The sequence below is a fragment of the Cervus canadensis genome, chromosome 7 (assembly GCF_019320065.1).
Source record: "Cervus canadensis isolate Bull #8, Minnesota chromosome 7, ASM1932006v1, whole genome shotgun sequence".
Classification (NCBI taxonomy): Eukaryota; Metazoa; Chordata; class Mammalia; order Artiodactyla; family Cervidae; genus Cervus; species Cervus canadensis.
In genome coordinates this window covers 45143151-45157822 of record NC_057392.1, presented here as the reverse complement: position 1 = coordinate 45157822, position 14672 = coordinate 45143151, and the positions used below count along the sequence as shown (strand labels likewise).

General features: G+C 44.3%; 1 protein-coding gene across 15 annotated transcripts in view; it reads right to left on the bottom strand.

Annotated features, from left to right (window-relative positions):
- Positions 1–14672, bottom strand: part of KALRN (kalirin RhoGEF kinase) — a 671401-nt gene that overhangs the window by 436209 nt on the left and 220520 nt on the right. For all 15 annotated transcript variants that reach the window (XM_043473179.1, XM_043473181.1, XM_043473183.1 and 12 more), the window contains exons 4-5: positions 4687–4879; positions 1147–1659 (exon numbers count right to left, since the gene is read on the bottom strand). In XM_043473179.1, coding sequence (XP_043329114.1) covers positions 1147–1659; positions 4687–4879 — 706 coding nt within the window. The remainder of the gene's footprint in view (positions 1–1146; positions 1660–4686; positions 4880–14672) is intronic.

Here is a 14672-nt window from a genome sequence, read left to right as displayed (position 1 = left end):
ATTGATTTTCATCTGATTATAAATTATAAAAGATTGGAAAGCACAGAAATCTTACCCAGAGAGATTAAAATTAATCATAATCCTTGCCCCTGCAAATAAAAACTATTAATGGTGAATGTTTTTCTAGCTATACCTATATAGGCACACTTATTATATAAACTAGGATCATAACTATATAGTTTTGTATCTTGATTTCATCACTTAAAATACGTAGAGACATTTTCAGTATAGGTTCTTAAAAGATACAAAACCATTATATCAGACACTGTCTGTAAGATTCACAGGTTACTGAGAGTCATGGTGTTCCTATTAGTGATATTGTGTATTTAAATATGTTATTCTCCGAAAATTGATAGGAGAGCCCCTTTCACTCCTCTTAAAAGTATATGCAACAGTCAACTCTCTTGTTTAGCTCAGAAAGCATCTAGAGAAGATATTTTGCATCCTTAGCAAAGAAGCACTATAGGGTATTTTCCTTTTTCACTGATAAGGGGAAAGCTTTGAAAATTTACTGCTGGAAAAAATATCTTGCTTCAGAAAATGTGCAGCAGTGAGGAAAAACCTCCAGAAAAAAAGTGGTATGGCAGGAAGAGAGCCCTGGACTTCAAATGGAAGAGAGCTAGATTCCTATGTCAAGCTACCATTGTAGCCCCAAGATCAAAGAACATCCACCATCACCCACTCAAAGGGCCAAAGGACTGTATAGACTAAATGAGACTCTGTATACAGAAGTGCTTTGTCAATAGTCAAGTATACTGCAGGGCAATAATCATTAAGTCATGTTGCAGCTGGTAACAGCATTGTTACTTCTGTTGCTCGGCTGGCTTGAACACTCACAGCAGGCCCCAAGAGAGACAGTGTCCAACAGAGCAAAAGTGTGGAGTCTGCAGACACACTGCACCTCCTAGTTTGGCCAAGATATTTAGCTTCTCAGTTTCTTCATCTGTAAAATGGGATGATGATAACACACCTACCTTGTAGGACTCTTGACAGATTAAAATGGGTTAATTTACACATGGTGCACAGAACGGTACCTGATACATAATAAATACTACACAAGGGGAGCTTTAAAAAGCTGGACTAGCAGTATCTGTGTGTGCCCCCCAGCCCAGCCCCACACCTCAGGTTTGGCCAGCACCCTCCTACCTTTTCGGCATCCTGCTCGAAGAGCCGCAGCTGGAAGCACTGGTCTAGCTTGAGCTTGCGCACATGCCACATCTGGTGCAGGTGCTGCCGGGTGGAGTGCAGCTTGTCCAGAAGGCTGGTGATCTTGGGCACCAGGCTCTGGAAGTCGGCACTGCCTGGGATGCAGTTGCGCCCTGAGAAGCCATCACTGCAGCGGATGCACTGTAGCAGCCGCTGCCCCTCCCGGTCCAGCTCCTCCACAGGGGCCTTCAGCACCTTCTTCTTCAGCTGTGTGTGTTCATCAATTAGCCGCCTCGAGCCCTCCACATCCACAGGGAACTCCTTCCGGGCCAGCATCTCCTGCAGGTCTTCAAGGCGTGAGAGCAGGTGTACGGCACTGTTGAAGAACTCCTCCAAGGAGAGCCGCAGCTCGATCCACTCCTCGTGGTTGTAGTCCAAGGAGCCATCGAACTCCTCCGTCAGCTGGGAGGGGTCCACCAGCTTTGTGAGGCCCTCCACGGACACCATGCTTGTCTGGGATGGGCAGACACAGAGAGGGAGACTCAGTGATGCAGGGGCAAGTCCGGGGAAGACCCCCAGGGCAGCCGTGGGCAGAAAAGAGAAAGTCAAGGGGTAAGGCCAAGATAAGTCCAGAAAATGACCAGACCCTGCCTGGAAAAGGGCAAGTGGGAGAATGTGCAGCCTCCTGATCAGATTTCACAATCAGCTAAGGTCAGTAGTTTCAACAGACTAGCTGATTGGTTCAAAACGTCTCTTCACCTGCCACCATTTGCCACTAAAGGAATGACTGTCTTTATGTCCCTACTGTCCTCATTTTCCTCTTCCCAAGTCCACCACAACAGGATACGAGAAGCTGGGAGAATAGACTGAGTCTAGTTCCAGGGGCCTAGTTCTCAATAGCTTTAAAACTCAGGATCCTATCCTCATGGTTGGATTAAACAGTATGGGTCAGTCTTGAGCTGCAAGGGTCTCAGAGTTGATCTTCCTATCTCTGCCCACAAGAAGATGCCCTTCTCTGGTGCAGAGAACAGACAGGGCTTGGGGACAGGGAGTCTGGGCCCCCCATTTTCTCTGAGCCCCCTACAAGCTCTTAGAGAGCAGAGTGGAGAAGGTTTGTTTCTGGGACGCAGAGCAGCAAGTGACGGCACAGGCAACGACCCTAATTTACCAAGAAAGATCTTTTCCTTCCTACAGGATTACCTGATTCTGTTTCCTGGAGAAAGAGAGGCAACGAGAGACTATCTAGATCCAAGGTCCAACCGTACAATTAACAATTGTGTAAACTAGGTAAACTAAGTTTGTAGAGCTCCTGTTCCTTCTACAGTATAACGGAGATAATAATGGGCTGTGTGTAAAGTGCCTAGGGCATGGAGCCAGCGCATGCTCAGTCCCTGTTAGCACTCATCGGGATGACCTCAAGGTTGCATCCTTTCTGAAGCCCTTAAATGCAGTTCATGCCCTTCTGTCTAGCTGATCTTTGAGCATCTCCTCCTCTTCTCCCTTTTCCCTCTGTCTCCTTCCAAAGACACAGAAAGGGGCTCTGAAACTGGACTGCTCATCCGAGTCCTTTGGCAAGTTTGCAATAACACTGATGTTCAAAGCCCTGTCCCTAGAAACCCTCATCTAGTTGGCCTGGACTGGAACTTAGGCATGGGTAGTTTTAAAAGCTCCTAACATGCAACCAAATCTGCAGATCCAAATCCCTGCTACTCAAAATGCAGCCCTGGAACCAGCAGCACTGGCACCACGTGGGAGCTTGTTAGAAATCCAGGATCTCAGGCCCCACCTAGACTTGCTGGGTCAGTATCTGCATCTAACAAGATCCCCAGGGGACTCTGTGCATTAAACTCCAAGAAGCCCTCTTTTAGAGCACTTTCCCCCTTTGAATTTGGCCCTAAGTTTACCACTTCCAGGAAGTCTCCCGTAATTTCATTCACCAATTTTTCTTTAAGTATCTGCCATTGAACATGCCTGGACTCTTAGCTCTTAGCACTTACTGCCTCGGTCTATACTAAGTACCTCATCTGCTCTTTGTGAAACACTACTTTACAAACATTCTTCCAAGTGAGAAGCTCCCAGCTCTCTCTCCTGTTCTTCATGGTTAAGGAGGTAAAGACCAGCTTGCTCAACTTGGGGTGAAGCGGGTGCAAGGAGATGGGAAATGCTGGGCAGCTACACTGAAGCACAAGTTTTAAGACTTGTTGGAAAGATTGTTTCTAGTAGTTTCAACTAATAAATTTATAGGCCTGTTGTCACTGCTTCTGTATATAAACAAACCCAAAATACACAAAGTATTTATTTCCCTACAGGACTCCTAGTGCTGGGGAAGATGAGAGTTAACTGTTTTTACACCAAGTCAAATTTCTCATGTTATTTACACAGAGAACTGCCTCTCAGCTGGTCTCATTGCTGTGATCAAATTGCAGCCTACTGCCCCCCCCCCCCCCCCCCGCCCACATACACACAAGTGCTCCCAGCCCCTAGGGCCAAGCCTCTGGAATGGGAAGTTACTGCTAGATTAAGGGCAGCTCTGCTTTCCAACATGCACACATACTGTACTCAGGGTTCATCCCCTTGCAGATGAGGGCAAAGTTCCCAGAAAGGGGGAACAGCTCGGATTTGGCTGGAACAAAGATTCCTAAATCATTGATTTAATATGCTGTCATTAAAGGCTCTCAGGGGACTCATATGGCCTCTAGAAAAATCTAGTTAAAAAACAACATGTTTTCTGAGTGTAAAAGTAACACAAAATTCTCAAAAGAAAGTAGAAAAACATGAAAATAAAATCACTCATCCAGCCACCTCATATAAAGCACTGTTACCGTTTTCATGTATTTCTCAGTCTTCCTCTCCATATAGTATACACTTAAAAACCAATTTTAAATTATAGCGCTAATACTGTCTTATAACTTGTTTTTAGAAAAATATATCATGCACATTTTTGAACGACACTATTGTTCTAAATATTTTAATGGCCTCATAGTACTTGTGTATTAATGTAGCCAAAATCAATGGATATTTAGGATACAAACTATACATATACGTTTGTATATATATGTATACGTGTAAATATGTGTGTATACATATGTATGTATATTACTGCAAAAAACAGTGTGATGAACATCCCTGTAGAAATTTTTTTGTTTGTTTATAATTATCATTAGTTCTTCACCTTTTTGTTTCTTTAATTTTTATATTAAAAACATTTTCCTAGAAGGAGAATTAAAAGATCAGTAGATAAAAACTCTTTTTAAGGCATTTGACCCAAATTACAAAGTTGCCCCCAGAAACAATTCCTCTGATTTCCACTCACCAGTAGACACAGGACTGCTTAAAGGCTCTGTGCCCTTGGGACAATCTTATGAGCCTCTCCTCCCTTCTGAGAGTCTCACTGGGAAGGCCACAGTGACCCAGGAATCCTGAATTATCAGCCAGTCCCTGACATGTTGGGGATTTTAGGGTGGTGGAGAAAGGCAGGTGAGAAATAGGTGGGTGGCAGAAAGGGGAGGAAACAGGAGCTAAGAGAGAGGTCAGCCTCACCTCAAAGATGAATTTGGAGCTGCCAAAGTTGGTCTTCTGTTTCTGCCAGAAGTTGTCAGGTTTGATGATGAGGGCCACATGGATCTCAGCGGGAAAGGCTTCTTGCAGCGTCTTGAGGAGGGGCTTGATGAGGTCCCACTTGGAGCCCCGCATGTCGATGATGACGGTGAAGCCACGTTTGCACACGTCCTCGCTGTGGGGAGGTCAGAGGACAGGCATGGTCACTCTGGGCCACTGTGACTTTGGAGTACACAGTCAAAAAGCATCTGGAAACCTGCATTCCTCTTAATCTGGACCAACCTTCCAACTTCACGCCAGGTCTCCTGGCTGTCTTCCAATGTAACTCAAAATGTACTGCCTCAGAAAACCTTTTGCGATTAACCTCATTTGACCAAGGGCATCTGGCTTCTCCTAGCACTTAGCAAATAACTCAGCCTTCCCTGTAGTCAATTGCACTTGTTGGGACGTTTACAGTTTCAGCATTCACTATTGTGTTGGAGTTTCTTTTAATTCTTGTCTCCCTCTCTTGCTTCTGGGGATGAATCATCTTTTCTCCATTTGAATGATGTACAAGCTCTCTAAGGAGAGGGATGCTGCTGCCCTTAGATCTGAAATGGAAAGTCCTTGGCGTGAGTGCTATCCTTCCCCAGGCCACATCAGTGGTAGCCGCTGGAATGCTTTACCACCATACCGAACCTGGGCCAAAGAATCTTTTTTCAAAAAAAGGGATCTAGGCTGATTCTATCGATTGATTAGCGATCGTACACAAGGTATTGATAACACCACTGTATTTAAGACATATTATTTGTAGTTCAAATTGTATGTCAATTTTGACAAATTGTTGGGTCATGCTAATTACTCTTAATTGGCCAAAGGTGGGACTGATTAGAACAGTGGATGTGGTCCCATTGTCGCACGCACTTCCGTTATAAGAGTTGGGTATAAAACAGCACATTTCAGGAAGTTAAGAAAGGGGAACTGCTCTTGAAATCAATGCTAGATGAAATGACAGTGACCAACTTGAAAACTGAAAACTAATCAGACTAAGTGAATCAAGATGATGCTACAAACTTATTTAAACACTTGGACTTTATAACACCTAATAATTTAAAGAAAAAGAAAGTCAAAACAGTTATAACATCTCAGTTTGGAAGAAATTCTATGTTTTGGTAGTTAGGGGGCTTTCCTTCTATCCTTCTTGGTTTATTCAATCTATGTATTTATTTTCTAACTCAAAATAGACTTTGGTTAATTCACATGTTTGTATAAATACTGGTGTAGCATTTCCTTAGAGTGCTTGTCTTAATTTCCTATACCCAGACTGTACTCGCTTAAAGCTCTGTGTATGTTGCATGCTCCACTGTCATGTACCACCAGCTACCAATCACTTATAGCTGCTGGAGTTAAGGTCACAACTGGAGGATTTAGTCTGCAAATGGAAACAAAATTCTGTTTCAGGCTTCACCCTCAAATCTCAACCAGTGATAAAAATGTCAGACTTTTGAAGAGGCCACAGCTCTTGCAATTGTGTGAATGTCTCAAGCATAAGGCAGCTTATTGGGCCTCCCAGTTATATAGGAAACTCCCCCGGCAGGAGAGACACTCCTTCCATTTCTTCTTGTTGACACAAAGCATTAGACTCAGCAAGGAAGAAGGTTGAGCCTTCTGCTTCTCCGCAAATCCTATATCCCAAAGGAAAGCAGTTACCGCTTCTCCTACTCTGACATTTACTGAGTCAGTAAATGGCCAGCGTAATTCTATATTATTGTATGAAAGCAATGTGCCTTTTACTTAAGTTGCAGAATTTCTTTATCATTGTAAGAAAACACCTGCTAATCATAGAAAAGTTAAAATATTCAGAGATCTGTATAAGAGATACTAATGATAGGGATGTATAATACTCAGGCCTGTTTCCTTCCAGCCTTTTTTGTGCATGTAATTTTCATACCCTATAGTGTTCTACCTTTCACTGTAACATAGAATTTTTCTCATGTCTCAGATTTTTTTGAAATGGTTACATTTAATGGCTTCCCTTGTAGCTCAGTTGGTAAAGAATCTGCCTGCAGTACAGGAGACCCGAGTTCAATCCCTGGGTTGGGAAGATCCCCTGGAGAAGGAAATGACAACCCACACCAGTATCCTTGCCTGGAAAATCTCATGGTGGGCTGCAGTCCATGGGTTTGCAAAGAGTCAGGCATGACTGATTGACTAACACTTACTTACTTAATGACACATAATCCATCTTTATAACTACACCACAGTTTATTTAATCATTCTCATTACAACTTTACAGAAGGGCCCATCAATTTACATGTATACCAGCAATGCATAAGTGTACCCCCTGCCCCCACTACTGTATCCTCATTAGCACTGATTACTGAATTTTTTAAATCTTTGTCAATTTTCTAAGAAAAATATTGTATTACATTTATATTTGCATTTATTTGCTTACTGGCTATAATTTATTGACTTATAAGAATTTCTTCTGTAATTTACCTGATCATTTCTTTTAACTCTTTTTCTATTTCAGTTTAAAGGCATTTCTTATTGAGCTTAGCTTCATTTGCAAGTGGAAGTCGCTTGGTCATGTCCAACTCTTTGCAATCCCATGGATTATACAGTCCATGGAATTCTCCAGGCAAGAATACTGGAGTGAGTAGTCGTTCCCTTGTCCAGGAGATCTTCCCAACCCAGGAATTGAACCGGGAGTCTCCTGCATTGCAGGCAGATTCTTTACCAGCTGAGCTACCAGGGAAGCCCTAGTCTGACTCACATTTGCTGCATGCCCACTTAGCCAGGCATTGCACAGTAATTGGGGGTCTTTCCTTCCCTTCCCTTAGAGATGACTGACTTCCTTATTTACCAGCTCCTCAGGCTCCGTCGATGTTACCATAATTCTGTAGATAGGAGAAAACCTCATCCCTAACAACAAAGAGTCAGTGTTGCTACCAAGAGCTGGAGTTTGACTATCCCAGATCTAAATGTGGTCATCAGTAATAGCTCACACACTGTTAACGAATAATTTCTGACAACTAAAAGAGAAATCAGGTACTAATACTCTCTAGGAGGTTCTCACTAGCTCAGGAGGAGAAAGAGGCCCAGAGGCTGAATGCTGAGAGATAACCTAATTGGGCTTCCCTGGTGGCTCAAGACTGTAAAAAATCTGCCCGCAGTGTGGGAGACCTGGGTTCAATCCCTGGGATGGGAAGATCCCCTGGAGAAGGGAATGGCAACCCACTCCAGTATTCTTGCCTGGAGAATCCCAAGGACAGAGGAGCCTGGTGGGCTACAGTTCACAGGGTCACAAAGAGTCAGACATGACTGAGCAACTAACACTTTTCACTTTCAACCTAATTGGCATCTCTCTGTGAAAATAGCTAATCTACCAAAGTGCTTTCTGTGTTTGGCTTGAAGCAAAGAGCATAGCCAGGGGAGGGTAAGGAACTTTTTATCACACACTTATTGTGCCAGGGACTGTGGTTAGACACTTAATCCATGTTATTTCATTTTATCCTCACAATGACCTATAAACTTGGCATGGTTATCATCATATAAGAGATGATGACACTGAGGCAGAGAATGCGCCTAAGGTTACGTGACTGGTAAGTACCCAGCACAGAGTCAAAACCAGGACCACTGACTCCAAAGCCCATACTCAGGTTACTATATCAGATCACACCTACCAGTGCCACTACGTGTGGTGCTTTTGTGACTGGGTGTGGAGTGAAGGGTCAGTGATGAGGGGACCAGATTAGGAGATGGGGGAAATTAGGGCAAGGAATCCAAGTGCATGACTTCATTCTACAGTTTTCAAAAATCACAAAAGCACAGAAGCAAAAGATCATGGCAAATTCAAAAAGTTCAAGTAATTCACTTTGGTTTAGGCACAGGGGTAAGAGACAGCATGGTGAGACAGTGTGGTCTGAGTGCCTCAGAGAGCCCTGTTCTAGGCTCTGACCCTCCTTTTCCACACCCTCCCCCCAGAGAACAAGGAGACTCACCATATAGAGTCCAGGCTGCCTCTACCCTTTTCTAGACCCTTGTCTAGACCCTTCAAATTCCTTGCCCCTGAAATCCTAACATTTTCAGCTCAAAGGGCCCTTAACCTACTTCCTGAGTTCATAGGTGCCTCTCTCCCAGGTTCCATCCCCAGGGGGTAAAGAACACTACCAGTGTGAGCACCTTGGCCTGAGGGGTGGCAAAGAGCTGCTATTTTCAAGGATGTGGCTAAAACGTGGATGTGTCAGCCAGGATGTCCATATGCATGTAGGGGGCTCCTCCACAGTGGAGACAGACCTAGGCGGCAGGCAGAGAAGAGGGGCAGAGGATGAACTAAGGCAGAGCTCCCTGCAACTGCCAAGCTCTAGCAAGAAACACAGAGGAGTCCAACACATATGAATCTGAAGTTGGCCTCCTAGGTTGCTATGAAAATATTTTTGTCAAGGTAGAAGGGTCGAACACATTTTTTGCTAACAGCTCGTTAGCTTGCTATATTAATTTTCAGTATTTAGACACAGGGTATGTAGGTTTCCATTTGTACCCCTGCCCCACCTGGCATTGCAATGTTAGAAGCAGGTCTCACATTCAGAAGCAACTTGTACCACGGCAGGAGTGCTGCTTTTATCCTAAGGGCAATGAGGAACAGAACATGATCAAGTGATTTGGGAAGATGACCCCTCCAGGTGTGCAGAGGGAGAGGTAAATCGGGATCAGCTAGACAGAGTAGGAGAACAAAAGCAGCAGAAGTAGAGAGACCACCTTCCTTGAACTAAAATGTGTCCTAACTGAAGCCTTCCTTGGGCCACCTGACTTAAAGCTGCAGCTGTCCCCTACCACTCCCTACTTCCCTTTCCTGATTTATGGTCTCCTTAGCACTCATTAACCAATGATTTGGTGGCTAAGACAGTAAAGAATTTGCCTGCAACGAGGGAGACGCGGGTTCAATCCCTGGGTCAGAAAGATCTCCTGGAGAAGGAAATGGCAACCCACTCTAGTATTCTTGTCTGGAGAATTCCATGGAGAGAGGAACCTGGTTACCATCTGGAGTGTGTATTTTACTTATTCATTTTTATTGTCCATTTTCCCCTCAATGGAAAGTAACCTCAATGAGGGAAGGGCTGTTCATGTTGATTTCACTGCTAGATTCCCTGTGCCTACAGCACCTGGGGCAGGCTAAGACTCAACATATTGAGGAAGGAGGGTAGCAGGTAAGGGTATGATAGAAGCTACAGCCAACACACTTTGGTCAAAATCCCAGCTCCATCATCTACCTGTTGAGGAAACTTAGGCAAGTACCTTAAAACCTCTACATCTCAGTTCCTTCACTATAAATTGTGAACAATAGTAACTACATTACAGAGTTATTTTAGAGATTAGGTTTGCTAAGATACATAAAGCACTTACGATGGTGCTGGGCACATATCCCTACTACGCAAGTCTAAGCTGCTGGGGGAGACACTGTTGACGTCCCACCCAGGGCAACTTTGTTGATCTTTGTGCCCAGCCCCCAGCTCCATAAGTGTTGCAGCGATCGGCTTATGCCTGAGACCATCTCAGGAGACTTGCCTTTGACTGATGGGTGCACTTTTCCAAAAGACATGTGGCAGTTATACCCCCATCCCAATGGGGCCAGTGCCTCTCTTATACAGAGGTGCCTTTCACTCAAGGCAGGGTATCTCTGAAGTGTGACTTATACTCCAGAGCCTTCTCACTCCCCTGGGGGTCTCCACTGGACTTCATCTTTGCTCAGTCCTGTTCCTTCCTACTCTGTGCCTCCAACTCCTTAACAATTTTTTCCTGAAGAGAATGCCCTTTAATAGACAATTTGTATCTGAATCCCTGTCTCAAGAAACAGAGTCACACATACATCAATTTCACAAATATATGACATTCTGAAGGCAATCTGAGGTATAGTCTAGAGATTAAAAGAGAAATATGAGTTGCAAATTTTGACTTGGGAGTCCATACTATGCCTGGCACACAGTAGGTGTTCAAAAACATTTGCTAAATGAATAAATCCATGAACACTGGCAGCAGATATGCACAGAAGTGGGTGATATCACCCAATGAAGACAAGTAAGATGAAAAAAGGGCTTTCCCGATAGCTCAGTTGGTAAAGAATCTGCCTGCAATGCAGGAGACCCTAGTTCGATTTCTGGGTCAGGAAGATCCGCTGGAGAAGAGATAGGCTACCCACTCCAGTATTCTTAGGCTACCCACTCCAGTATTCTTAGGCTTCCTTTGTGGCTCAGCTGGTAAAGAATCTGCCTGCAATCTGGAAGACCTAGGTTTGATCCCTGGGTTGGGAAGATCCCCTAAGGAGGGAAAGGCTACCCACCCCAATATTCTGGAGAATTCAATGGACTGTATAGTATAGTTCATGGGGTGGCAAAGAGTTGGACATGACTGAGCAACTTTCACTTTCAAAATGAAAAAAATTGGCTTCTGAGTCTAGGATAGAACTGATGTGAATATCAATTTATTTTAAGAGATAGGAGAAGAAAGTAGCTGAAAAACAAATGCAAAGAGGTTAGATAAAACTGGGAGAGCAGTGAAGTCAAAAAAATCAGGGAGGAGAGGACTTCAAGGAGGAACTACAGCATCAAGTGCTCCAGAGAGGTAGGTCTTAGCTGAGATGAGAACTATTGCATTTAGCAGCTACAAGGCCTTAGTCCAGTTGGTCAGGGCAGTGTCACTGGGTGCTGGGGCAGGACCTGGGTGGGGCAGGGAAGCAGCCTTCCTAATTGGTCTCTGAGATGATGGGAGAAAAGATCAAGGTCATCAGAGACGGGATTTGGTGCACGTACTCCAGAAACCAACCGAGTTCACACTGCTCTTTAGCTATGCCCAATCCCACAGAGGCTACCAGGCTACCTTTTCCTCAAGCCTCCATGCCCCCAGACCTCCCTGCCTCTCACTCAGCGTGCTCACATGGGGAGCAGCTGCAGCAAGACAACTTACACTGGAACATAACTAGCAGGTGGTCATCCTTTTCCCTTTAGGATATTTACCTTTTCAGAGATATTTCTTAGCCCAAATTTAATTTTCATAGGAAGAATTTGCATTGTGTATGGTGAGGATGGGAGCACAGAAAGGTGAAGTTTGGAGCAGTGGGCCTTCAAATCCACTAAGTAGGGGAAAGGAGAGTAGTGACTCTCCCCATCTCCCATGCCCCCTGCTTTAGAGGTAGAGTGCAGTCACTGCCCTACTCTGCCTGCCCTGCTAATTTCCCGTATGGCACTTGAGACCTGGGCCCTGTTGGCCAGCTTCTCATCCTTTGCAATAAATTACAGTTCCTTACAACTGAGCTGTGAACTGTTTCATAGACTCTCAGGGGCTCTCAGGCCCAGGACATAATGTATACTGAGTGATGGGATGATTGATCAGATAGTTCTTGTAGTCAGTTCTACACCATTTACTCTTTTGTTCATTATGTGTCACTGGGGCTGTTTTCACTCAGCAAGCCCATGCTACCTCAAAACGGCATTTGCACCACTTTATGTCAAAGTTTTTCAAACTTTACTGACTTTCATCATCACCTAAGACCCTTATTTAAAATGATTTCAGGAGCTTCTCTTGTGGTCCAGTGGTTAGGAGTCTTCCTTTCAATGCAGGGGACATCAATTCAATCCTTGGTCCAGGAAGATTCCACATGCCACAGGGAACTAAGCCTGTGAACCACAACTATGGAGACCGTGTGCTGCAATTACTGAAGCCAGACTGCCCAGAGTCTGTGCTCTGAAATAAGAAGCCTCTTCAATCAGAAGCCCATGCACTGCACTACAGAGTAGCCCCTGCTTGCTGCAACTAGAGAAAGCCCCTGTGCATTAAGGAGACTCAGTGAAATCAAAATATAAGTAATTTTTTTTTTAATTTTTAAAAAATAATGATTTCAGTGACCCCTTTCAGATATTCTGATGAAAATCAGTCTGGGATGAGCTCCAGGAATCTCCTAGGTGATCCAAGGACAACACCTAGACTCTCTTAGGTGTGGTTTGTGAGAGTTTAATGATGTGCACTTTGTCTACAATAGATGAGGCCCTGCATTAATAAACAGGTGATAGAATGCAACTCCACAGTCTGAACAATGTTTGCAGGGAGGACCGACAGCTGTGCTAAACAGAAGTTGGTCAAAAATGTTAGTGAGTTTCTCTCCTCATGACCTTATGCTCTCTTGAAGGGAGTTATTTATTGCAAGCTCAGGTTTATATGCCTTTACAATGAGAGACTAGTCACGAAGGGGCTTCATAAATAGTACAGTGTCATATAAATATATTTTTTCATTAATTTTTTAATCTTAACAAATATTTATTGAGCACTTACTCTGTGGCTGGCCCAGTGCTAGGCACTAGTGATATAAATGTGGATAAGACAGAAACATGAAGGTTACATTTTAGGACGAGAGACGGACACAAGGCAGTAGCTAGATCAATAGAACAAAGCAAATTGTGATAAGTCTTAACAACTTATCAGGTGGCCAGAACAGGCCACTATGAGGAGCTGACATTTAAACAGTGACCAAAACTATAAGCAGGAGCTAGTTAAGGGAATGTTGTAAAAAGAATAATGTAGGCAGAGAAAACAGCCTGAGCGAAGGTCCTGAAGTGGAAAAGAGCCTGTGTCCCGGCTGATCCTTCACTATGGAGAGGAAACAGGGGAAGTGAGGGTCATAAGAAAGCTGAAGACCAGCAGACAGACCTGACTGTAAATATTGAGGAGCTCAAAACTCTAAGCTGGATAGAAATATAAACTGAGAGCCAAACTTGGAGCAGCTGTTTTTTTTTTAATTAAAGTGGGACAGACACATAGATTGTTAATTATTATTAATCTATGTGTATGTTCATGAGAATCTATGTTTGCTAATTTTTTTATATGCATTATCTAATTTATTCCTCACATGAAATTCACAAGTAGCTTCTATTATTATACCACCCTACAGTTAAAGGAACTAAGGCCCAGAGAGGCTGAGTAACTTGCTAAAGTCACCAGGAAAAAGTAAAATCATATTTGAATCTAGTCTGATTGCAGTATCTGTCATGCTACCTTGCCTCAGAGAGAAACAGAATACTTGAACCTGAAGAAACGTTACTGCTTACTCTGCTGATCCTTCATTTCAGAGCTAAGGGCAGCAAATTCCAGAGGAGGGAAGTGATTTGTTCAGAGTCACACAGTTGGGTGGATGTTTTGTCTATTTGGACCAGACATTCAGTTGTCAATCTGCCCATTTCATGTCTTCTATTAAGCCACAAGAAGCTTGGAACTGAGACATCAGGTAATCTGGTTTGCAGGGCCAGGATATCCTGTTTTGAGCATCAGAGTCCCTTCCCTGGGAGTGAGGACTCTCCTGTTCATGGTTCCACTGAGTTCCGGCAGTAGAGAGAATAGCCTGATCCCCTGTGCCCCAGCTTCTGTGGTGCCAACTGAGATTTACCCCATATATATGAGTGCCTGACAGATCCTCACTTGGAATAGCTACTGGAATAAATGTAACAATGACCCATCCTGGTGGCAGGTGGGGGAGCAGAGATCAGCAACGAGCACCACTCCAACAGAACCGGTGAGGAGGCATCAAGGGCTTCTGCTTAGTGTGTGCTGATGGGAGCTGCTCAGGTGCTGTTAATTGTGGGGCACAGGGTGTGTCTGAATCCTAGTGTGGGGACCTGGGAAGGCCCAGCGCTTGGGCTGTGATGGAGCAGAAGTAGATTTCAAATCAGACCTATTCACTGAGTAGTCCGGGGAAGGAGACAAACTGAACACCGGGCTAGAGGGCTGGACTGGTCACTGAGGAGGGAATGAGGGACAGAAAGGCCAAGACAGATGGGAGGACTTCCTGTCTCACAAGCGCAGCAGGGCCCTACCACACACAGTTCTGGCCCCACAGGAGAAAGCAGGACCTGCAAGGCAGGCTGATCTGGGGGGATGATGAAGTCTTACCATGGTGCACGGACAGTTCATGGCGAGCAACAGAAACCAGCAAAGTGTGGAAG